Source organism: Amblyraja radiata, chromosome 2, assembly GCF_010909765.2.
Source record: "Amblyraja radiata isolate CabotCenter1 chromosome 2, sAmbRad1.1.pri, whole genome shotgun sequence".
In the NCBI taxonomy this organism is placed as follows: domain Eukaryota; kingdom Metazoa; phylum Chordata; class Chondrichthyes; order Rajiformes; family Rajidae; genus Amblyraja; species Amblyraja radiata.
The window spans coordinates 30,783,156-30,809,092 of NC_045957.1; the positions used below are offsets into that span (position 1 = coordinate 30,783,156).

Sequence of the window (25,937 nt, forward strand, 5' to 3'; positions counted from 1 at the left end):
CAAGCCCAGCAGCCTGTGATCGATAGGCGCAGTGTAACTGCTGCTGGATGCCGATTCGTTCACAAAACTCTTTATTTATCTGTCCTACAAAATGAGAACCATTATCTGAACTTGGCCAAATTGGAATTCCGTATCTCGGAATAATCTCTCTCATGAGTACCTTGACCACTGTAGAGGCTTTGTTGTCCACTGTAGGATGGGCTTCAATCCACTTGCTGAATACATCATCTACAAATACCAACACTTACTTATATCCCTGACATCTTACCAATTCAATGTAGTCTATCTGGAGGGTTTCAAAGGGACCCATGGGTAAGGATGTTTTCCCACTTCCACAGTTTTCACCTTTCCCGGGATTATGTTGCTGAAAGATCAGACAACGGCTCAGCAACCTCAGATGCCACCATGTAGCTAACAGTGTATCGCTGGTTGCTTGAGCACCTCAATGAGTTGCAAAGTGTACACATTCAAATACCCACATTGCTAATTCATCTGACATACAAATTTGTCCTGCCGGGGTAACCCACAATCCTGACAGACAATCAACCGTACAACCGAGTTGTTTCCATCATTCCAGCATTTTTCACAGGACCGTCCTCCTGTAACCTAATGACGTCTTGGCTTTTCCGAGGAGACTTGTCTTCATCTACACTTTTAGTCTGCCTCATCAGGGTACAACCACCCTGCGCTCCCGTGCCATTTCTTTAGCTTCTTGGTCAGCACAATTTCCTATATCTACTGGGGTTGACCTGTAGTACGGGCACTACTGTTTATCACGGAAATTTGTTTTGGCAAAATTAAGGCTTGATACTAATTTCTGGTGGGATATCTGTGTTCCCGCTGAAGTCAAGAATCCTCTGTTCCTCCACAACTGGCAAAAGTCATGATCCACTCCAAAGGCACACCTAGAATCGGTGTAAACATTCACGCTTATATTCTTCCCTACGATACAGGCTCTTATTAAGGCAAACAGTTCTGCTTGTTGGGCAGAGAATGGTGCTTCAGAGGCAGCTGCTTCTGTACTACTCCCAGTTTGATCTACAATGGCATATCCAGAAAGCCTTTCTCCTAGGGGTCTGATTGATGCACTCCCATCCACATATAGGGTTAGGTCAGGGTCTGCCATAGGAATATCTGTTAAATCCTCCCTAACAGAAGTATTTTCCTTGTTTACAAATAGACAGTCATGCCCTGATTCAATCTGTTCTTCCGGTGGTTTATCGAGAAAGGATGCTGGATTGATGGTAGTACAATACTTGAACTGCAATTTGGGGTTGTTGACCAGGTATATTTCATACTTATTCTGGCAAGCCATGGTGAGGTGTTGAGTTTGCAGCTGTCCAGCAAGGCAGCAACTGAGTGAAAACTGTATACTGTTATGTTCTGTTGTAAAATCAAATTAGCAGCTGATTATAAGCTGTTGTAGATCGCAGTCAAGATCTGTGTGCAAATCGGATGTCCTCGTGTTACAGGATCAATCTTTGAGGAGTAGTAAGCTACTGGTCGATGTTTGTCTCCATGTTTCTTGGTGAGAACTGCAGTGGAGCAATCAGAGAGGACTGTACAATATAATTGGAATGGTCGATCATAAAGTGGCCGTCTTAATGCTGGTGCCTGTAAGAGATTTCTTCAGATTATCAAAGGCTTCTTGAGTTTCCTCAGACAATTGAAACTTGCCTCCATAGTAGTGTATGATGTTAAATTTTTAGTGTCCAGAGCAATGTTAGGTATCCACTGTCGACAATAGTTTACCATGCCGAGCCATTGTCTCATTTACTTTGCCTACCGTGGTGCAGGGAATTCACAGATTGGTTAGATTCGGCTTTTCTCCAGACTCCGTTCTGTTGCTGATAGTATCACACCAAGGAATTTCACCTTCTGCTGGGCCATTAACACCTTTGATTGGGAGACTACATCTCCCAGTGCTGATAGATGATTTAATAACTGAGTGGTATCTTTGCGGTTGCTTTGTTCCTCTTGGCTGGCTACAAGTAAATCATCCACATACTGAGCTAGGGTGGAGCCACATTGAAAGCTTAAGGTTTGCAGCTGTCCCTGGAGACATCTGGAAAATAATGTTGGAGAATTCACAAATCCTTGAGGCAATTGAGTCCATGTGTACTGTTGTCGTTTGTAGGTGAAGGCGAAAAGTTACTGACTGTCCTGGTGCAGAGGTAGGGAGAAGAAGGCATGTTGTAAGTCCACTATTGAGAGATCTGTGCCTGTGCTGAAATTTGGGCTAAGATGTGAGCTGGATTAGGCACCAATGCATGAAGTGGTTCTACTATGGCATTAATGGACTGCAAATCCTGAACCAATCTACTGGTCTGGTTTCCCTGCTTTGGATACTGCTAGGATGGCGTGTTGCAATCGGATTGACATTTAACCGGAATGCCCTGTTCTAGCAATCCTTGAATTAACTTATTAGTGCTTGGTATTGCCTGGTGCTTCAGCAAGTACTGTTACATAGAAGTCAGTGTTACATTTTTCTGGAGAGCTACCTGGATGGGATCAATCTGAACACATCCTACCTGAGTAGGGTCTTCTGCCCACACCTGTGGGTCCACATACTCTTGTACCTCACTCCCCAGATGATGGCGTAACTGCGTTGTAACCCTCTTTGGTGGGTGATAGAATTGAACAGTACAATTATTAGGCAATTCTTGATCCTGGCTCGTGTTTGGATTCGCCGGACTGATTGCTCGCTTAACCATAGCTCCCAAATACTTTGCATGAGATGGGAAGTTCACCTTCTTAGTAATATGCGGGGCAACCTCAGAAACCTGCTTCCACAATTCTGAAGGTACCTCAACATATTCTGCTGTTCCCTGTGGTCCGGTCACTAATGCCAAAAGGTTTACATCCCACCTATTTCCCACGAGATATGAAAAAGATTTCCAGCTCTATATTTCTACCACTCCGATCATATGCTAAGGTGACAAGAAGCGGGGGCTCATCTTCCAAATCTAGGGACCACCATTGGGGTGTCACTGACAAGTAACACTGTCTCTTAGGAGCCCATGGGGTTACAGTTATTCCGTTGTCTCCACACTCAATTTTCAGCTGGAATGCACATAGCAAGTCCCGAGCTAGCAGATTACAATCCAGACCCGTGGTAATTACAAATTGATGCTGCACTGTCTTGCTTTTTTATGTTTCTTCAACTGGCATAGAGATGGGGTATTGGCATACTTGTCCTTGGAATCTGGACAGGCTCTGGGTTTCATAAGATTTAGGAAGATTGTAAACGGACTGAATAGATGACATGGATGCCCCTGTGTCTACCAAAAAGGTGCATCTTCTCCCCTCTACTTGTAATGATAAAACAGGTTCCTCATGAGTATCGCACCCGTTCAACACTAAATTGGCCAGTCAGGTCTGGAAAAACGGATTATTCTGGGAGAATTTTATTTGCCTCCCCTGTCCCCGATTCCCTTGCCAACCTCCCTTTCGCTCTTGCTGATAGCCCCTTCCTTCTTGTTTTCGTGTTGGACACTCCCTGCTCCAATGACCATACCCGCCACAGCTATAGCAACGGTCTGGTCCCAACGCTCTACTCACTCTAAAATGTGGCTTTGGGGAAACAGGGTTGGCTGTGAGCAGGGGCATATAGTTCATGGGGGGTAATCTGTAGTCCCGCATTCCTGCATCTTCGCCCATTCTGACGCACAGAACCGGGGTCCTGTTTGCTAATTACTAGTGTATGGATTTCCTTTTGGTATCTCCTTTTTCATGACATATTCAGTTTTTACTTTAATCTGAGGCTGATTTTCCTGTTTCTTATTGTCCTTCCAATGGTATCTAACTGCACGGGCCATTTGACTCGGACTTTTCTCAGACCCGTCCATGTTATTCGTTTTTATTTACTCTGCCACCGCTGCTGGCAGACAGTTCACCAAAATTGCACAATATTGAGGTGAATTTGCACCGTTCCGATAATTAACATCTCCGGACTGGTATATACATTTCCGAAAATCTCTCCAGAAATTCGTCTGCCCCCTCTCCGCTAAATTTTAGAGATACCAATCGGTTTCTGCAGAGTGATAGTAAAGGCAGCTAGGATGGCATCCTCTCGTGCTGTGCTAAGGGCAAACAGGTTAGCTAGTAAATCATGAGTTGTGAATCCCAAGCCAACCAAACATCTTGCATGTTCTGCTGGGGTTATAACCTGTTGCACTAAATCCCACAAATCTCTAGAATCTGCATGATATTCTCTTATGGTAGTTTGGAGGTAATCTATAAATGAGGCAGGTGACTTTTTTGCTATTTCATGAAACTCTATACTTGTAAGGTTTCACGGTTCAATAAGACACTCAATGCTCTGCCATTCACAGTGTATGTCCATCTCTGGCTTAATTTCCCAAAATACAAATTGCATTTGTCAGAGTTAAATTTCATCGGCTGTTCCCATTTGAGATAGATCATTTGTAATCTTAAACAACCTTATTAATTGTCCACTTTCCCACCGGCATTGGAGGTATTGTTGCCAAACCTCACCGCCTTTATTTTCTCCTGAGTCACAATGGGACATGACCTCTGGCTGTGTACACCTCTGCTTTAATTTGCCCTTTAACCATTCTGCATTGTGAAATCCTTGGCCGTGGCACCATGGAGGCAACACGCCATTCTGGATTCATATCTATGGCAGCAGAAGCACCCATCTCTACCCGCCATTGACAAGTTGCTTACTCCTAATTGCCCCTTAGTATATCTCACTACAAAGCCATTTGTGTTGGAAAACGGTGGGTATGAAGGTATCTCTGGGAAGTCTGATCAAATGTTCACTAAACACATGCGTTCCCTGCATCAATGTCATACTGTCCCATCAAAAGGCAGTGAAAAGACCCCACAGACCTTTCTAACCAAAAGCCCTTCACTCGTGGCAGCCCAATCTCTGAGGCTGTCACACTTGCTGTAGGAGGCAAAAAACACGCAGTTGTTTCTCTGCTTCCCTTTTTATATACTCAAACATGTACTCCAGTCAGCTGAAATAAGTCAACCTGAACCGGCCCCAACTAGCATCATGATAACACCAGCCAATAGGTTTGCGCAGATGATACACAGCTCCACACCAGGTACACAGCTGTTTTAACCTGTCTCTGAACTACCGTTTGAGTCCAGCAGTATTGAATTTTGGCACCCTTGCCGAAATCAGTGGAGATAGTAAAATCATAAATTCCTGAGTGATTCATCTCCATGTTTTTGGAATATCGTTGAGGGTGTTCAACTGCTATTCTTAGTGGATATTAAAATAATCATCTAATTTTGGTGCATAGTTTTATCCCTTTTTGGAAGTAAAGGGAATATTTTCCATGAAATGTTCTGTTTTTGTCCTGCAAAATTGATTTAAATTGCTGTCTTTTTATCAGCGAGGTGAATTTATCTCCTCAGCGTGATGTGTAGTTTATATCTTGAAAAATTTTGCGCATGGCTTTTAGCACATGGTGGGTGATAAAAAGGTTTTGTGTTGAGTGAAGACACTGAGCAGCGTGATGCTGTGTTCTTGCAGCAGGGGAGCGAGAACACTGGCTTTTCTCATCCCGAGGTCCAGCTTCAACGGCAGCACCAGCAACAACTCCAGAAACAACAGACCGTTCGGAAGGTCACATTGACAAAAGGAGCGCAACAGCATCGACTGCAGCAACAGCGGCAGCAGTCTGTACCACAGCTACTGGGAATGGCAAATAATTTAGCCAGTCAACAGAACCGGGTAAGCATGTGTACTTTTCAAATGCTGGAAATGCCGTATGTTGTGTTGATAAAAGAGGTTCAAAGTATTACAGATCTCCTCAACCCCAAAGGCAGTAATGGGCCAGCGATGTGAAATTATTACAATATGCTTGTATACGTTTTGGCAGAAGATAAGTTTAATACTGTGTTTCAACTTTAAAGAGAAAGAAGTATTCACCTGGGATGTTGTTACATTTTGTATATTTAAATGATGTTAACAGATTTTTATATATCTCACCAATTTTGTACCTGCTTGAAGATGGCATACTGTAGTTTCCTTTTAGCAATGCTACCGTTTGCAAGCAGTGTCAGTTGCTGAAGTGTTGTTAAAGTGATTTGCATTTTACCTTGAGGTCAGCAGTGGGCTGAGGGGGAAGGATGACGAGGAACATTGGGGTACTTTTCAACTATGCTCTGCTCATTACAATCTAGCACTATTGCTGTAAGTTTAGTTGTTTGCCTAATATGATCTTCATTGAAATTGGATTGTGCACCAGGTTTACTTTCCATTGTGGATAAAGGTAATCATTGAAAATGGGCCTTGCTGAAGTTCATCAATATGATTTGTCCGTATTGCAATCGAGAAAGTCACCAGCTAATTTGTTCATGGCAAAATCCTGAACTTTAAAAAGCAAACTAAGCTATTTTACAGATGTTGGGATCTTGTCATTACAGCAGTGCAGTATTTAATTTGCATGCAAAACTCTACAAGGACATGTGGTTTGAAGAGCTTTAAATAATAGCAAGTTTTTCCCTTTAACACAGGCTAGTTAAAAGCATACCTGGGGTTGAAAGAAAGTATTAATAGTTATTTTGAACCTACTTGATTTCAAACATTTCAACAGCTTTCATTTTATCTGATGCTACTTTGCAAATTAACGGTTTATTAAAAATACACTTCAAAACTTGTAGATTTGGTGGAATTTGAACTTGGCTATTGTGTTGGTTGTTTGATTCTCTAACCACAATGCTACTGTATTTGCACACTTAAAGATTTACTTCTGCTGTGTTATCAGGTTGCGATGTTATAGTTATAAGTTGAAATATGACATCAGGAACTTTTAGTCTGGAATTAAGTAAACCCCAGAAAACATTCTGTTAATTATCAGATGTTCTGATAATCACTTGCTCTAATGCTGTCATTAAATGAAATTTCTGTCCCATTAAGTAAAGTTTTCAATTGAATACATCTTATTTACATACATTCCAAATGACACTTGTCACCCTTTAGCATTGTTATAGGCTTCAAGGCTCCAAATCTCTCTCTTGTCTTGGCTGTTGAGTCAGTGATGTATGTCACACCATTTCTACTGATGTCCAGTTATTATCAATTCCAAATCTAGATAACCTTCAATAATGATTATTGTTCGAGTGCAGAGCATGATTTTTGTTCAGGCTTACCAAACTTTAACTTGCAGCTGAGATAGGCTTGTTGAATTTGCTTAGATTTCACTTTACATTTAACTTGCCGATTTAATTGTCCTCTCTTAGAAATTTGAGGCTGAGGTTTGAATAATCATATCCTGATGTTTCAGGACTTTTACCAAAGGGTTGAGCGAGGTCTATGCTTTCATTACATCTGGTTTCTATTGAGCCTTTGCTAATTATGTGCAGCGTGCCCTTAATTGCATTGTAATTGATTTATGTTCTTTGAGTGTTGGCCAAGTGGCAATCTATTCCATCTTGGATTCCCTGAGCTGGTTCTACTGGTCTTTCTTTGCAAACTAACTGACTTTAAATTGATGATGTTTCTTTAAAATATTCATTAAAGGGACGTGGCCTTTGCACGGGTAGCCTTTTAATTGCCCATCCCTTGTTGCCAGAAGGTGCTGGTGAGCTGCCTTCTTGAACCACAGTATTGTTGAGAGAATTTAAGGATTATGATCCATTGATAATACATTTTCAAGACAGGATGGGTGTGTGGCTTGTAGGGGAACTTCCATATAATGGTGTTTCCATGTCTTTGCTTTCGTTATCCTTCTAGTTGGTAGAGATTGTGAGTTTGGTGCAATTAATCCTGTTGATGGTACAAACTGTTGCCATAGTGCATCGGTGAAGTGAATGGATTGTTGTGGACGGTGCCTTTTAAGCTTGCTGCTATGTACTATGTGATGTTGAGCTTCTTGATTGTTTTCAAATTCCACTCAATGAGGCTAATGGAAAGTATTCTATCATACTCCGAACTTGAGCTTTGTGTGTGTAGGCAGGATTCCTAGCCCCTGACTTGCTTTTGTAGCCACATTGAGTTTATGGCTACTCCAGTTCAATTTCTGGTCATTGGTAGCAACCACCATTATATCGAGAGTGGAGATAGTAATGCCATTGAAGGTCGGGGAGTAATAGTTGAATTTTCTCTTGAGGGATAACGTCATTGTCTGGCACCATGTGGTGCGAATATTACTTGCATCTATCAGCCCAGGCTGGATATTGTCCAGATCTTGCTGCATTTGGTTGTGGACTGCTTCATTATCTGAAGAGTTTCAAATGTAACAATCATCAGCAAACTTCTGATCTCATGATTGCATGAAGGTCATTCATGAAGCACCTGAACATGGTTAACTATTTGCAATTCTCTACAGTAGAGGATAGTCATCGCCATTTACTCAGAACGAAATCAATAGATATCTGGATATTGAGAGGATAAGGGAATAATACAGGACAACGGCAGAGGTATATGACTAGCTGTGATTTTGATGCATGGCAGAGCTGGCTGAAAGTGTTAAATACTCGTTTGGTCTTGATTTTCATGTTCTTAGATTGATTTGGAAGTATTTAATGAACATGACAGACCTGGGTCATTTTCTATGTTGCGTAGATGCCCATGTGTTAACCGTAACAGAAGAGCTTGGCTTGAGTTACAATTAGATCCGGAGAGTTGGTCATCAGCACTGCTGTTGGGATGTTGTCTGGTTCACTAGCTTTCACTCTGTCCAGTGTTCTCAATTGGCTGCTGTGAATTGTCCATTGTGTGCAGGGGAGTGGTAAAATATGTTGGGAGTTGACAGGAATGTGTTCAAGCAAATAACAAAGGGATTATAAAGCGATTCCAGTCTTGCGGGAGGCTGTGTGCATTCATGGAAATCTGCTCCAATTGAGATTTCCACGTCATCTGCACTTGCATCAAGAAAGGTGTTGGGGGGGGGGGGGGGATTATTTCCCTTTTTTCCAAACAAATTCCAAGAGAGCTAATTTTATTCCGTATCTTCAACCTTTGTACAGTGTGTGGATTCTGTAAGGGCGAATTTCCATTATCTGAATGGCCATAACATAGGAGTAACATCTAGTTTAGGACGAGTGTGGGTGGTTGAATTATTGATGGTTGCCACAGACTGAAAAGCCTGTTTCCATGTTGTATGACTCTGACTCCATGGCTCATTCCATCTAACCATGTACTATTGCTGCTACTCTGATGCATTAGTCTTGCCATACAGGCAGGCCATAAACTTGGAGTCTGGGGCATGGGCTGAGAAATGCTATTCTCTGAGTATGACTTTGCTATTGCACGGCTAATCTGTGGGACAGTTCTCTTAAATTAGCCAGAGGTCCCCTGGTGATGAGAGGAGGACTTTGCAGGGTTGACTCTGCTGGTTGTGTGTTTGACACCAAGACTGTTACCGAGGTCAATAAAGGATAGTCGATCCATATTTATTCTTATGCTTTGAAGTCACAGTTTGTTACATCAGGATGGCTTGCTGGGTGATTTCAGGGGCAGTTTAAAGTCAACAACATGCTGTGGGTCTGGAGACATACCAGACAGGATAAAGATGGCACATAGATGCGCATATAAATTAGATCATGTTGTTATAATATTGTTTCAAGTTGAAAGTACTGAAATTGATGCAAGATTTAAGGGCTCATGGTTATTAGATAAATACAGGGCACAAAACCTTCAAAGATATAACCTTGTCTTAAACTGTACGGTCATACCACGTTGCTGTGAAGCCACTATATGACCCATGGAAAGTTTCGAGCCACAAGCTGACACCCCAAGGACAAAATAAATTGGCTGAGTGCTGTGTTCTCTACAGGTCATTATGCAGGGGCGCAGCATAGCATTACCAGGCCAGATGGGCCGAGGACGCATGATGCAACATAAACAGAATCTGCGAGTGGTGGAATGCAGACCTCAACCATGTGTGGTGTCAATTGAAGGGCTTTCTTCTTCAACCACTGATATCCAGTTGAAAAACCTGCTGATGTCAGTTGGACCTATTCAGGTAAATGACCTCTTGCATGCATTTTTTATCACACAAATTATTGTAAGACTATTAAAAATCTGCTTTGATTCTTTTAAATCTATGAACCTAATGTTTGTGTAAAGTTTATCAGACATTTATTGTTGGTAAGTACTACCATGTTGGATTAAATAGTTTAAAGAATGTGATAATATGTGGGAACAATAAATTGCAGCTTCTGGTAAATTTTATGATTTGCAGGACATGTATTAGCATACAGCTTTTTACATGGTTTACGCCTTTTCTAATGCACAGATGGCAGCATCCTGTCTTAGCTTGTCACCCTCATTGACAGAAGTGTCTGGATTTGGATGTAGATTGCTGTGCATCACCCAAATTCTGCTCTATAATTTACCTCGAGTCTTAACACTTTCTTCCATCTCATTTGTCTTGAGATTCTTTGCCCTTGACCATTTTTTCATATCGCTGCATCTTGGATGGTTTCTTTATGCCGTGGTTTGGAAATCATGGTTCTTTTTTTATAAGTTAACGCTTTAATTTTGTAGGTTAAATAAAATGATGATGCATTAATCAGATGTTTTTGTCATCTTCCATTAACTATGTAATAATACCAGTTAAGTGTCAAGAGTTGAATCAAGAGTGTTTAATTGTCATATGTACCAGCGATGGAACAATGAAATTCTTACTTGCAGCAGCAGAACAGACCTGTAAACACAATATACATAGATAATATACAATAAATGAATTCAATAACAATAATCACAATATTAGTGAAATTAAAAAAAACAAAGTATTTAATGCAACCAGAGACAGTCCATAGATGTTCATAGTTGAAGTTAGTGCTCTGTGGTGTTCAGGAACTTGACTGCACAAATGCGTAAAAGCTGGAATCAAGGACTGGCCTACCTCAGAACTGGTAAAACAATTCACACTTTCCCATCCCTCTCGTCTAGAACTTGTTCTTGCACTGCTTTACACCTATATTGGCTTTTGACTGGCCATCTTTGTTGTTAGTTAAGCTGTCACTCACATGTTCTAATTTGTCCACGAAGCCCAGTGATCTTACTTTATTCACGTTTCCCCCTCTGACTTTGCCAACTTACAGCATTTTCCACAATAATGTATGTTGTTTTATCCCTCATCAGTAAATAATTTTAAAATATGATTTTGAAAGTATTATAGCAGAAAAACTTTAAAGGGAAATACTTCAGATGCTGTATATCTGAAATAAAGACATTCAGCAAGTGCAGTAATGTCTTTAGAGAGACCCATCACTCAAATTTCTTATGGAATAAATCAAAGTCAAAGATAGTTGTTGATAAAGATGAGGTTGTGAGAGCAGGTTACAACAAATGACAAATAAATGGAAAATAAAAACAGTAATTGCTGGAAACACTTGGTAGGTTAGGCAACCTCTTTGGAAAGATCAGTTGAGGGATAAGGAGTTTCAGATCTTAAAGTATTTCTCTTTGCACAAATACAGCCTGATCTATTGAGAGTTTCCAGTATTTTCTGCTTCTATTTCAGATTTCCAGCAGCTTCATTTTTAAAATAATTTTGAAATAGATGTAAGTTTTCAGTGAATGGTTAAAAAATCAGTATTATTACACATTCAGATTAAATTAAGAAGCTGGCTAATTCATTTTAAAGCAATTGGTAATCACTTCAGAGGGAAAGAATTTATGACTGGCCAAATGCATTGCTATTATTGGCAGGGGTTGAATAACTCCTATTAACTCTGTCATTCTGAGTCAAGTCCTCCAAGTAAAACTGGAGTGAACAAATTAACTGGATTCTCGCGGGATCAATTTCTATCCATTTCTGCCAACCATTCAGATGAATTCTTGATAAGCTGAAAAGACAGAAATTTTGGTTCGTAATTTCTTTTTATGAGAATTTATTTGAACCCAGTTTCCCCTAATGATACTCGGATATAAATACCATTTCAAGTATTTGCAGAGAAATTTGGGGGCTATTTAGCTAAACACCAAAAGGAATTGCTGCTGTATTCCAGATAAGAGCTCGTGGAATAGTCGAACCACTTTATTGCTGCTTGTATTTTAAGTTGCTTTTTGGAGATGTGCTAGCAGTGATAACTGTCAAAACAAAATATAGTTCATGCACCTGGTTCTGGTGGGTAGAAGTGCATCAAAGGGTTGAAGCAAGTGTATTGGGGAGAAACACAAGTACTTTAGACTTTGCAATTCTAATTAAGTCAATTGTGGTAAATTGTTTTTAAAGTTGTGTTCCAGAGTGCAACTTTAATTGGGAGAGAATTATTAAGGTGGGAGAAATGATGTGTGGTTTTCCTGCTAGAATTCTCAATGGACTTTTGAAATTCAAACAGAATATTGGTCTGTGTCTGCAGAAGCACTTTAGTTCCTGGTTTAAATGTGGAAGCCTGGCTTGTGTTGCTTGTTACTGCTCCAACAGCATCTTCACGTTGCAGGATATGTAAACTGCTGCCATTAGAGAATACCATCAAATAAGCTTGCCTGGTTAGATGTCTTCTGACAGAAAATTCTGAATTCACCACATTTACTTAATGAGTATTTCACTTTGGTAATCATGAAGTAAAATTACATTGATAATGGTGAAATTAGGGAAGGGTGTGTTGATATTCTATGGCATTTTATCTTGAATGGCCAGATGAGATTTTTCCCAGGATAGTGAGGGAAGCAAGGGAGGAAACTTCTGAGACCTTGACAGAGATCTTTGTATCCTCTTTAGCCATGGGTGAAGTGCCAGTTGATTGATTGAAAAATAGCCAAAGTTGTTCCTTTGTTTAAAAAGGACAACTGGGATAATGCAGGAATTATAGGCCGAGGCGCATTGCGTCACTGGCGGGAAAATTATTGGGGAGCCTTCTTTGGGGTAAGACATTCTTCAGTTGCATAAAACTGAGGTTAGGCACATTGTTCAGTATTGTGTGCAGTTCCAGTCTACTGTATTGGAAGCATGTGGAAGGTTTTGAGAGTGCAGAAAATGTTCACGCGCACTAGATTGGATAGTATTAGCTATGACGAGAGGTTGGACAAACTTGGATTGTTTCATCTGGCATGCCAGAAGCTGAGGGTCGATCTGCTAGAGGTGCATGAAATTATGAGCGACATGGATAGTATAAATGGTCAGAGATCTTCTCCCAGAGTCAAGATGCTCAACTCCAGAACATCTAGGTTAAACGCGAGAGGAAGTGGTTTAAAGGAGATTTGTAAGGCAAGTTCTTTTACACAGCAAGTGGTAGGTGCCTGGAATGCGCTGCCGGAGAGATGTAAGAAGCAGTAAAGGGACTGTCCCACTTGGGCGTTATTTGCGCATCATTTACGCGACATCATTTACGCGTCACGACGCATGACGTGACATCATTTACACGTGATGCGTCACCTCCGTGACGCGCAAATGACGCCCTAGTGGGACAGGCCCTTCAGAAGTAACTTTTCAGAGGCATTTACACAAATACATGAGCAGGTAGTAAACAGATGGAGATAGTCCATGTACTGGCAGATGGGATTAATTTAGATTTGCATCATGGTCAGCACAAACATGGTGAACTGAAAGATCTGTTCCTGTGCTATACTGTTCCATATTCTTAAGGACTGATAAATTGGTACAAAATTAGTGAACAAAAGATAACTGACAGGAATGTATTAAAAACTAAATTGTTTGAAAATTGTTGAGGTAACTAATTAGGTAGATGAAGGAAATTGAGTAAATGTATGTATATATATTTAATTATTCACTGATATATTCACATCTTTATATTTGAATGAAAAAATATGAGGAAATTCAATGGTATGGATAAAATTTGTTGAACAAGATAAATTATAGTTGAAAAGACAGGTAGAAACAAAATGCTGGAGTAACTCAGCGGGACAGGCAGCATCTCTGGAGAGAAGGAATGGGTGAAGTTTCGGGTCGAGACCCTTCAGTCTCAGAAAAGACAGGGTTGGATATGGTTCAACCATGGAGTCTGTATCATATATAAATTATTCTTCCTACAGTCTGCTTCATTTTCTGCCTTTCAGCGCACCTTCTTCTCTCTCTACTATTTTAAGTGTGACGCTAATTAGGTGTTAAAATGTGCAGGGACATTATTCCTTGGGTTTCTGCCAGGATTTATTCATGGGACAGGTAGCACTGATATTTCTAGTTAAGCAGGATGTATAGTGCATAACTTCTTCATAGAAAGCAGATTGCTGAATTTTACAGTGAATAATTTACCTTTTAATATCTGTTTGCAACCAATAATGCTTCTAGGTTTATGTCTCCAGTTATTTCTCAAGGAAAAGTCCCCTGATGCACATGTACAGTATGATCACTCATAGTCAATTATGGTTTTTTTTTAATTGCAGATACTTGAAGTTAATGTTTTTGTCATAAAGCCAAAATTTAATAAGTGCTGTCAAGTAGTATTCCATTGCTATAACTACAAAACCTGCAGGTTTTCAAATCTACAGTTGTACTTCGCTTCCTCATTAACTTTTATATAATGCACATTTTGCTTGGCCTTCAGCTGCTGTCTTCTTAAGGGCTCCTTCTCATTCTTAATTATTCCATGGTGAAAATCTGATTTGTTTTAATCTGTTCATTTGTGTGTGGAGACTTGCTTGTCATTGCACAACTTCAGTGTGCCTTATTTTAAACCAGCTGTGGTTGCATTTCGTACAATAACAGACAACTACCATTTTGTGCTCTATTGATTAATATATTCATGACTCTGCTTAATGCATTGCAGGTGAACAATGTGAGGTTCAATTCAAAATGGGATTTAAACTTGGTGTCCTTTGCAAATCTGTGCACTCCACTTGGCAATGGTTTGATCCTGTCTAAAAACAGAAAATATTCAGTAGGTCGTGAAAGTGAAGCAAAGTAATGTTTCAGTTTGACTGTTTCACTCTGCATACATGCAACCTGACCTGCTAATTTTTTCCCCAACATTTTCTGTTTTTATTTCAGGTTTCTGGCATCCATTAAAATAATCCATTTAATACTGTTTGTTGTATTGGTCGTCCCAGATATTTATTTGATTTTATCGCTCAACTATTGGTATTAATTCCATGTTATTCAGAGAATTGCGTAAAATAGACTGAAGAATATGTTGTCGAGGAAGGGTGATGTAAAAGCCAACTCTTGAGTTCAGAATACTGAAGAATTTAAAAGAGAATCTGAGCTAGAAGAAAATTCTGTCATTGATCTAAAATGTTGAAGAGAACCACAACGTGCTGGAGTAACTCTGGGTCACACAGCATCTCTGAAGAATAAGGATAGGAGACGTTTTGGGTTGGGACCCTTCCTTAGGCGAAGGGTCCCAACCCTATCCTTTTTCTCCAGAGATGCTGCCTGAGCCGCTGAGTTACTCCAGCACTTTGTGTCTATCTTTGGTAGAAACCAGCATCTGCAGTTCTTTGCTTCTCAAATGTTAAATTTGTTTTTCGATTTGCAAATGCAGCCCGGCTTGTTGCATAATTCTATTTTCTTGTGTATTTGTGGGAGTGATGGGGATGCGAATGGCAGAGGGCATGTGCATTGTTTGAGCCTGGAGAAGATTGTAAGGTTATCCAAACCTGGAGAATTTGCATATGACTAGATTTAATGATTAAAGTTATTGGGAACAATGGAGAAGATGACTCGAGGAACTTGCTTAAGGAGTTTTGCAGATGAGTATTGTATATGTTGAGGTTTATAAAGGATCAACCCAAGCAAAATATGAGGTGCTGTTCCTCCAATTTGTGTGTGGCCTCTCTGGCAATGGAGGAGGCACAGGACAAAAAGGCCATCGCTTCTTGGGAATGGGAAGGGGAGTTGAAATGGATGGCAACCAGGTGATCCAATAGGCCTTGGCGGATTGGGAGTAAGTGTTCAGCGAAATGGTCACTGAGTCTACGTCTTGTCGATGTACAGGAGCCTACATTGGGACATTGGATGCAGTCAATGAGGTTAGAGGAAATACATGTAAATTGTTTCAACTGAAAGAACTGTGAGGGTCCCTGGATGGACTCGATGGGAGGAGGTACAAGGACAGGTGTTGCATCTATTGCGGTTGCAGGGGAAAGTACATCACTTTTAGAATTTAACTTTTTTGTAACTTTTGTTTATTGGCATTTCAACTTCCACCAGTGTTTGAGCGTGTTTTTGGGTGCTTATCCTCATAAACGCATCTACTTTGTAGTTTCACTTGCCCTACTTTAATATTCAAATATTGTGAAATTCAAGCAGGCTTATATCATTGACAACGGTGAATATTTCACCCCATGCCCATTTTGTTTCAGCTTCAGTAGTGTACATATTCAGACACAGTGTCTATCTGGTAGAATTTCCTGTCTTCTCTGCTCTACACAGTTTTATAAAGTCTGTGTGCAAACTTTCGATTTCTTTTTTTTTGCCTTTACCAATAAACTTCATGTTGTGTCCCTTATAATGGAATGGAATGGTAAGCCACCTGGTTGATCCAATATCTGCTGGCAAAGTTATTGAATTCATCAATTATCTATTCAATGTCCTGCAAAGCTATCAGTTTAGTTTAATTTATTGTCATTTATGCTGAGGTACAGTGAATAGTTTTGTTTGCATGTTATCTAGTCAAAGGAAAGACTACACATAATTACAATCAAGCTGTCCACAGTGCACAGATAAAGGATATCACATTTAGTGCAAGATCTTCTTTCTTTCGTGTGGCGTGCACAGCCTAAAGTTGTTGGACAACTTGTTCTATTTGATCTTCCGTTTGTGCACGTCGAGTTGATTGCATTAGTCGAAACAGGGCGGACCACGTGAAGGTTGCAATCAAAAGTCCAATTATAGTTAGTTCAAAGGTATCCAATGTGTTAGATGGAAGGTCTGGACCGCACGCTAGTTGGTGAGAATCACTGTTTCCAGTTTAAACCACTGTAATTTCTAAGGCATCATTTGTTTCAGTTTTTAATTATGTGAATTTCCTATTAGGATAAAGATACTATTTTTTAATGTGTAGCTTTATGCAGACAAATAATTTGGATCATTATCAGAAGCTGAAAAGACAAAACGGCTGTGAGAATTTCCTTTAGCAAATTTGTTGCTGTGATCTGGAAAGGCCTATGGAGGGATATGTTTTATGTTTAATGCTGTTTTTAAATTGAATGTCAGCCAAAACATAACACATGGAGTTTCTTTTAAAGTCTCACAACTGGTATAGCACTCATTTGACATAACCTAAAAGGAGGTAACACCTGACATGCCTGCAGGTTTACTGTCAAAATGCCTTTCATATTAAAGTCTCCCGAACACCATGCTAACTAACTCAAAAGTAGTTGCATTCAATTGCAAAAAAATTCTAAAATGCTAATAGCAGGAGAAGAAAGCTGTCGATATTTTGTTCCCAAATTGGTAATTTAATGAGCACTGGGCATCAGTCTGAATGTCTCTACTAATTACCCAGCACTAAATGAAAGACTGGATAGTTAGGAACTCTGAGTCTGCAAAAAAGGTATCTCTAGTTCAAATTAAAAAACTTGGAAATATGCAAATGAGGCAGTGGAATAAAAATACTGTGGAAGACAGGAAACTCTAAATGAGCAATGTAGACTTTATTTTGGTGAAAGTCCATATAACGAGTTCCCTTGGTGATCTTGAGTTTATCTCGTGAAGAACTGAGCCATATGGGCCAAAAATAATTCAAGCCGAGCTTTTCAGATGGTAATAGTAGCACTAAAAAACTTGGTTCACAAAAAGGGCAAGAAAAGTTCCTCTTCTGATGAATTAATTTGTCCATTATCATTGTCATGACTTACTGATGACTAGCGATTGGTGTCATATAGTGTAAAACTGGTCCTATCGTTTTTCTTTGTGCCTCTACTGATGGCGGTCAAATTTAGCCAACAATCACTTGACCCGGAGACGCATGAGACTGCAGTTGCTGGAATCTTGAGCAAAAAATCAAACTGCTAGTGGAACTCAGTGGCTCAGGCTGCATGCGTGGAGGAAAATAGGCAAGACGACGTTTCTTGTCGGGTCCCAATCCAAAATGTTGTTTGTTCATTTCACTGACCGGCTGAGTTCCTCCAGCAGTTTGTTAATCACAGCTTCTGACTGGACTGCAGCATGTGCCGTTTGTTGGCCCTCATTCCTTCTGTCAAAACTGCCAGCTACTCTCTCCCAGTTATCTGCTCTTTTGCAGTTAATCTGTTGCAACTATTCTATTATGGTTATGACTAATTTTGCATTACATGAAAACTATCCCGTCACGATTGTCAAATATGTGAATCTTCCCTATGCACTGCATTCACCTTCTATACCATATTTTCCCTTGTCCATGTATGGCATAGGAAGTGATTTGGAAGTTTAAATCTTAGTTGCCAATCGCTCAAGGCGAGCAACAATAAATAAAGCTGAATGGGGTGATGTTATGGTGCTATAGCCACTATAACATCACCACATAGTTGTACAGAGTATAAAGGAAGAAAGGTGCAGTGATATTCACTGATTTTAATCTGTGTAGACTGGGTAAATAAATGAACAGGAGAAAATTGATCTGGATGAGAAGTTGATGGTTTGCTTTTGGGATAATTTCTTGGAATAGTACATTCTGGAGCCAACCAAAGATCACGCTATAGTAGACTTGGTTTGTGGAGCAACATTTAATCATGAGTAGCAACAATCATAATATGACTGAACTTTACGTTCAGATTGGTATAGAGAGAAATGATCCAAGGCTGATACTGTAAATGAAGAGCAATTACGAGGGTGTGAAAGCAGACATTAACTAAAGTCAACTGGAATATTGAAGAATTGGTCATTCAAAATGCAGTGTTGGACATTTAAAGGTACCTTATAAATAACGAGCAAGAGAGTCAAGAGTATTTAATTGTCATATGCATCAAGACCAGAACAATGCCATTTTTACTTGGTGTCGCTTTACAGGCACGTTAAATGCAAAACACAGAACACAAGTTTTCAATAAATTATGAGTTATACTTGGTTAACCAGACCATAATAATGCAAGCCAACGGATAGGGTGCAGCCTTATCTACAGTAGTTTGGTGCTAATGTAGGGTTGTTATTTGGGGTAGTGTGCCGATGCATTCTGACAAGAAGGGACAATTTCAAAGAGAGGATACATTATTTATGATTAACTAAAAAAAAATTAAAGGTGATATTAAATTTAAGGGAAAAAATCATGGCATGTGATGTTTGAAGAGTGGTCAGAATATATTTTTTTATGTACAGAATGGCAAGATATTGATGAAGAAGAAGGAAATATGTATGAGGCAAAGCTAGCCATAAATATAAATTAGAAAATGAGTTTATAGATACTTAAAATAGAAAATACTTAAGGTTAGATTTGTTCCTGTGGAGAGTGTCTTGGGAATAAATAATGGAAAACAGCAAGATGACAGATGAATTCATTGACTATTTTGCATTAGGCTGCACTTTAAAGGATGCCAGATAGTATCTCAAAAATAGCTGTAAATTGGGAATTGAAAGGCAGGGAGGAACTGTTATTACTGTGAATGTGAAACTGAGCAAATTGTTGAAGGTTGTCAAGTCTCTGGGATTTGATGCACTTCATCTTGAGCTGCAAAGCATTGGCTGGTGATATAGTTGATGCATTGGTGTTACATTTCCAAAAATACCTGCATTTGGACAAGTTCCATTAGTTTGGAAAATTGCAAATATTTTTTTTATTTAGAAAGATACAGAGACAGAATGCTAAACACTATAGAGCAGTTAGCTTATCTGTAAGAGGGGAATGTTAGAACTTGTCATTCAATATATTACAGAGGGCTCTTATAAATTAACATGATATGGCATAACCAACATGTTTTTAAGAAAGGTAAATCATGTTTGATTGATGTTATATTTCCTTACAACATAGAGTAACCTTTTCGGCAATGATTCATCGTCACTTGGTCTAAAATCAGAAGACTCTTGCCTAACAGCACAGTGGGGATACTTTTACTAGAAGCATTCCAGTGGTTGATAAAATCAGTTGATCACCATTTCTTAAGGGCAGTTAAGTACCCAGAAAATGAATAAATAGTTCTCCCCTCATCACGGGAACATTTGCTCTGCCAACTTAATAATTGTATGATTTTGGTCAAGCTTTCTAAAGAACAGATGGACAACTGAGTACATTAACAGTTACTGCCGAGAAAGGGTAATTAAACAAAGAGGTATCTATCTTTATGCCTTCTCTGAGTTCTGCAACATCTTTTCATGAAATTGCAAAACCAAAATAGTTAACAGAAACACCGACTCTTGCATAGTTTATATGTTGGCTAAGTAATTATTTACCCAAAAGGCTTTCCATTGTGTCTATAATCATCATAAGCAAAAGATCAAGAGGGTCTATAACTATGGCATGTAACAAAGGTAATGCCACTGTGGTTATGGGAGATTTCAATATGCAGGTAGACTGGGAAAGTCAGGTTGGTTCTGGACCCCAAGAAAGGGAGTTTGTAGAGTGCCTCCGAGATGGATTCTTAGAGCAGCTTGTACTGGAGCCTACCAAAGAGAAGGCAATTCTGGATTTAATGTTGTCCAATGAACCAGATTTAATAAGGGAACAAGGTAAATGAACTGCTAGGAGGTAGTGACCATAATATGATAAGTTTTAATCTGCAATTTGAGAGGGAGAAGGTTAAATCAGAAGTGTCAGTGTTGCAGTTGAACAAAGGGGACTATGAAGGCATGAGAAAGGAGCTGGCCAGGGTTGACTGGAAAAGGATCCTAGCAGGAGAGATGGTGGAACAGCAATGGCAGGAATTTCTGGGCATAATCCAGAAGATGCAGGATCATTTCTTTCATTCCAAAGAGGAAGAAAGATTCTAAGGGGAGTAAGAGGCAACCATGGCAGGCAAGGGAATTTAGGGATGAAATAAAACTAAGACAAAATGTGTGTAACATAGCAAAGAGTAGGGGGAAGCCAGATGATCGGGAAACTTTCAAAGGACAACAGAAGGTAACTGTAAAGGTGCATATAGACGATTTTAAAGTCAAACCACTGTAGCTGCAGCATCATCCGCTGTAGCCTGGCTGGAGCGCTGTGTATAGGCTTGTTGAGGATCGTCACCAGGGGTTGGTGATCCGTCTCTACAGTGAACCTGGTGCCAAAGAGGAAGTCCTTAAACTTAGAACAAGCGAACACAACCGCCAGCAGCTCCTTCTCTATCTGCGCATAGCGCTGCTCTGTGTCCGTCATGGTCCTAGAGGCATAGGAGATAGGCTGCAACGAACCATCATCATGGGGCTGCAGGCAAGCAGCACCCAGTCCAAAACGAGAAGCGTCGCACGTAACCACAACTGGACGTTGTAAATCAAAGAACTTCAGAGTAGGTGTGCTGATCAGCTTCTTCTTTAGTAGGTCGAAAGCCTGGTGGTGGTGTGGAAACCAGGACCAAGCAATGTCCTTTTTAGTAAGTTGTCTCAGGGGTGCGCTCAACTCGCTGAGGTCAGGGATAAACTTGCCCAGATAGTTGACCATACCCAGGAAGCGCTGTAGACTGGTAACATCTGTCGGGGCAGGCAGCTCGGAGATGGCGCTGATCTTTTGCGGGTCGGGCTTTAACCCGTGGGCCGTGAAAATGTGGCCAACATATGGGACCTCAGGCATCCGGAACCTGCATTTTGACTGGTTCAGCTTTAGATTGATCTGCCGTGCGCGGTCCAGAATCTGTAGGAGGTGGCGGTCATGTTCAGCCACATCCCTTCCATAGACCAGAATGTCGTCCACAATAATCGCACAGGGCAGACCTGCAAACAATTGTTCCATAGAGCGCTGGAATACCTCGCTGGCGGAGTTGATGCCAAACGGCATCCGCAAAAATTTAAACCTGCCGAAGGGCGTACTGAATATGGTCAGGTCCGAGGAACGTTTGTCCAGGGGTATTTGCCATCGAGGATGGAAAACACCATGGCTTGTCCGACCTGGGCGGCAACATCTTCAACGGTCCTCATAGGGTAGTGGGGCCGCTTAATCGCCAGATTCAAGTCCTTAGGGTTGATGCATACCCGTATCTCGTTCTTCCCTTTCTTCATTGTGGCGACCATGGTGGAGACCCATTCGGTGGGATCGCTGACAGCCTCCAGCACCCCCATGTCAACCATATCCTTTAGCATAGCCTCCACCTTATCCTTCATGGCGAACGACACTCTGTGAGGTGGGCGGATCACCGGCACCACAGAGGGGTCTGTTACGATTTTATACACAAGCGGCAACTTTCCCAACTTGTCGTCGAACAGGTCCGGGTACTCGGATAGCGGATCCATCACTGCTTGCACCTCGTGGACCGTACGGTCGAAAGACACCAGACCAAGATCCTGGCAGGCCTGGTTGCTCAGTAGAGTTACACAGTCGCAACCAGCGATCCCACTTCTGACACCATGTAAAGGTTCATAGTCTGACACACTGTAACTTTTACTAAGTGTTTATTAAAGCACATGGCACACACGTCCCAGCACTGACTGCATCCAGCCTTCAGGCATACCGGGACCAAGTGGGAGGAAACAAAGGGAGGATATCACAGTTATACTAATATGATGGTGCGTGGTTAATGGTGATGAGGTAGCTACATTATAGGTTGCATGCATAAACCATCTACAGTAACAAAAAGGACAATGTAGGGTGAAAAGATGAGGTGCGAGGGTAAGCTGGCCAAGAATATAAAGAAGGATAGTAAAAGCTTCTTTAGGTATGTTAAGAGAAAAAGATCAGTAAAAACACATGCGAGTCCCTTGAAGGCAGAAACAGGTAAAATTATTATGGGGAGCAAGGAAATGGCAGAAGAGTTGAACAGGTATTTTGGTTCTTTCTTCACTAAGGAAGACACAAACAATTTCCAAGATGTACTAGAGGACAGAGGATCTAGGGAGACAGAGGAACTGAAAGAAATTTGCATTAGGCGAGAAATAGTATTGGGTATTATGGGACTGATGGTCTGCATCCCAGGGTACTCAAGGAGATGGCTCTAGAAATTGTGGACCATTGGTGACCATTTTCCAATGTTCTATTGATTCATCAGTTCCTGTGGATTGGAGGGTAGCTAATGTTATCCCACTTTTCAAGAAATGAGCAAGAGAGAAAACGGGGAATTATAGACCTGTTAGCCTGACATAATCGGTGGTGGGGAAGATTCTAAAGTCAATTATTAAAGAAGTAATAACGGAGCATTTGGATAGCAGTAAACTATTGGTCCAAGTCAGCATGGATTTATGAAGGGGAAATCCTGCTTGACTAATCTTCTGGAATTTTTTGAGGATGTGACAAGTAAAATGGATGAAGGAGAGCCAGTGGATGTCATGGATCTGGACTTTTAGAAAGCCTTTGATAAGGTCCCACGCAGGAGATTAATGGGCAAAATTAGAGCACATGGTATTAGGGTATTGACATGGATAGAGAATTGGTTGGCAAACAGGAAACTAAGAGTAGGAATAAACGGGTCCCTGTCAGAATGGCAGGCAATGGCGTGTGGAGTGCCGCAAGGCTCGATGCTGGGGCCACAATTATTTACAAAATATATTGATGATTTAGATGATGGAATTAAAAGTAACACTAGCAAATTTGCAGATGACACAAAGCTGGGTGGCATTGTTAACTGCGAAGAGGATGCTAGTGTACATCAATCACTATTTCTGATTTGATCCATGTCTGGTTTTGCTATTTAGGACCAGATCCCTAATCCACGTCGAGTTTCCACCATGCCATCCAGTGGAATGTAAGCAATCATACTTTCAGTTTTGAGCTACGACTTTGAGCCTACAGTACCTGTCGTTATGGTTTCTGTATGTATCCTTATTAAAGTACTTATTATGAAGTTCTATGACTCAGTGTTAACAGTACTTTACACAGTAGGAGGTTGCAGGGTGACTTGGACAGGTTAAATGAGTGGGCCGATGCATGGCAGATGCAGTATAATGTAGATAAATGTGAGGTTATCAGCTTTGGCGGCAAGAGCAAGGAGGCAGATTATTATCTCAATGGTGTCAGATTAGGAAAAAGGGAAGTGCAACAAGACCTGGGTGTCCTTGTACACCAGTCACTGAAAGTAAACATGCAGGTACAGCAGGCAGTGAAGAAAGCTAATGGCATGTTGGCCTTCATAACGAGAGGATTTGAGTATCGGAGTAAATAGGTCCTTCTGCAGTTGTACAGGGCCCTGGTGAGACCACATCTGGAGTATTGTGTGCAGTTTTGGTCTCCTAATTGGAGGAATGACATCCTTGCTATTGAGGCAGTGCAGCGTAGGTTCACGTTGATAATCCCCGGGATGGCGGGACTATCATATGAGGAAAGATTGGAAAGACTGGGCTTGTATTCACTGGAATTTCAAAGGATGAGAGGATATCTTACAGAAACTGATAAAAGGACTGGACAAGCTAGATGCAGGAAAAATGTTCCCAATGTTGGGTGAGTCCAGGGGCCACAGTCTAAGAATAAAGGGGAGGCCATTTAAAACTGAGATGAGAAAAAACTTTTGTGAATTTATGGAATTTTCTGCCACAGAAGGCAGTAGAGGCCAATTCACTGGAAAAATTTAAAAGAGAGTTAGTTAGAGCTCGGGCTAGTGGAATCAAGGGATATGGGCAGAAGGCAGGCACGGGTTACTGATTGGGGATGATCAGCCTTGATCACAATGAATGGTGGTGCTGGTTTGGAAGGGCCAAATAGCCTCCTCCTGCACCTAATTTCTATGTTTCTATGTATTCCTCCATAAATATCTTCTGCTCTCCAATTCTATCTTTTTTTTAAATCTACTTGAAGCTTGCTCTTTGACAAAGCTCTGACGTCCCCTATTTGGTTTGGTGCCAAATATTGACGTATAATGTTCTTGTGATGTACCTTGTGATGTTCTATTATTTTAATGGCGCTATTTAAATGTTGCCGTTGCAAGAGTATTCATGGCAGAGCTTCAGTTAATCTTAGTTATGTAGGATAATGAAATTATGCGAGTTTTCAATTAATCCCATGTCTGGCAGGGAAATAGGATTTGAAGGCAGAGACAGACCTTGGTTAGAGTTGAATAGGATAGCTTTAGTATTTTGATTTGAGCTTAAGTAATTCTGATTCATCCATAACTCACCAGGCATTCAAAGAGTACATTATGGAGAATAAAAAAACATGAGACCTGTAGAATGAATAAGGGAGCAACACAAAATGCGAATGGTGAAGAATGTAATAAGTGCAAGTTGAAGATGAACAATGAAAGCAAAATAGATTTGGAAGAGAGAGAAAATATCTGAATTTGTTTTTAAACTTGAGTTTGGTGTAACTTGTATTTGGTGTTCAGAGTGCTTGCAGTTTGTCTTGTAGCTGATACTGTACTAATTTATGATTACCACATGAGTGTGCAATTGTTTTGGGGGGTTTGTCTTAACAGATACATTTGTGAATATTGTGTTATTGCATAAAACGACAGAAGGAGGCAGCACAGAAGGATATGCTTTGCCTATTGTCTTCTGGCCAGATTTTCCCGCAGTTCTATACTCTCATATTAAAAAGAAACTCTTCAAGTATTTATCCTGTTCCCTTTTGTATCTCACCTTTTCACGGCTTTTTGTCAAAAATCAAATTACAAAACTATGCCATTTGCAATGCTGTTGCAGGACTTCAAGATGATGCGAGAGCAACGAAAAGCCATTGCAAAATTCAAGGAGCCGACACATGCTTCAACGTTTCAGCAGAAATTTCACAGGTAATTATCCATCATTATGTTCTCTCGCTAGAAAGGAAACATTTGGAAAAGGACGCATCAAATTGGGTTCAACAATCAAACTTGTAATCCACGTAAAATTTATTTTCTGTGCAAACTAAAAAAAGGGTTGAATTTATTTTGAATTTGATTGCTTGTTCGTAAATTCTTTATATACAATAGACAGTAGGTGCAGGAGTAGGCTATTCGGCACTTCCAGCCAGCACCGCCATTCACTGTGATCGTTGCTGATCATCCACAGTCAGTACCCCATTCCTGTCCCTTCATTCATCTAACTTTAAGAGATCTATCCAACTCTCTCTTGAAAGCCTCCAGAGAATTTGCCTCC

General features: G+C 40.5%; 1 protein-coding gene across 2 annotated transcripts in view; it reads left to right on the plus strand.

The window, feature by feature from the left end:
- The window catches only part of rbm33 (RNA binding motif protein 33), a 151,516-nt gene that overhangs the window by 116,401 nt on the left and 9,178 nt on the right, over nucleotides 1-25,937 (plus strand). For both annotated transcript variants that reach the window (XM_033044324.1, XM_033044332.1), the window contains 3 exons: nucleotides 5,510-5,710; nucleotides 9,759-9,947; nucleotides 25,503-25,591. In XM_033044324.1, the coding sequence (XP_032900215.1) occupies nucleotides 5,510-5,710; nucleotides 9,759-9,947; nucleotides 25,503-25,591 (479 nt within the window). The remainder of the gene's footprint in view (nucleotides 1-5,509; nucleotides 5,711-9,758; nucleotides 9,948-25,502; nucleotides 25,592-25,937) is intronic.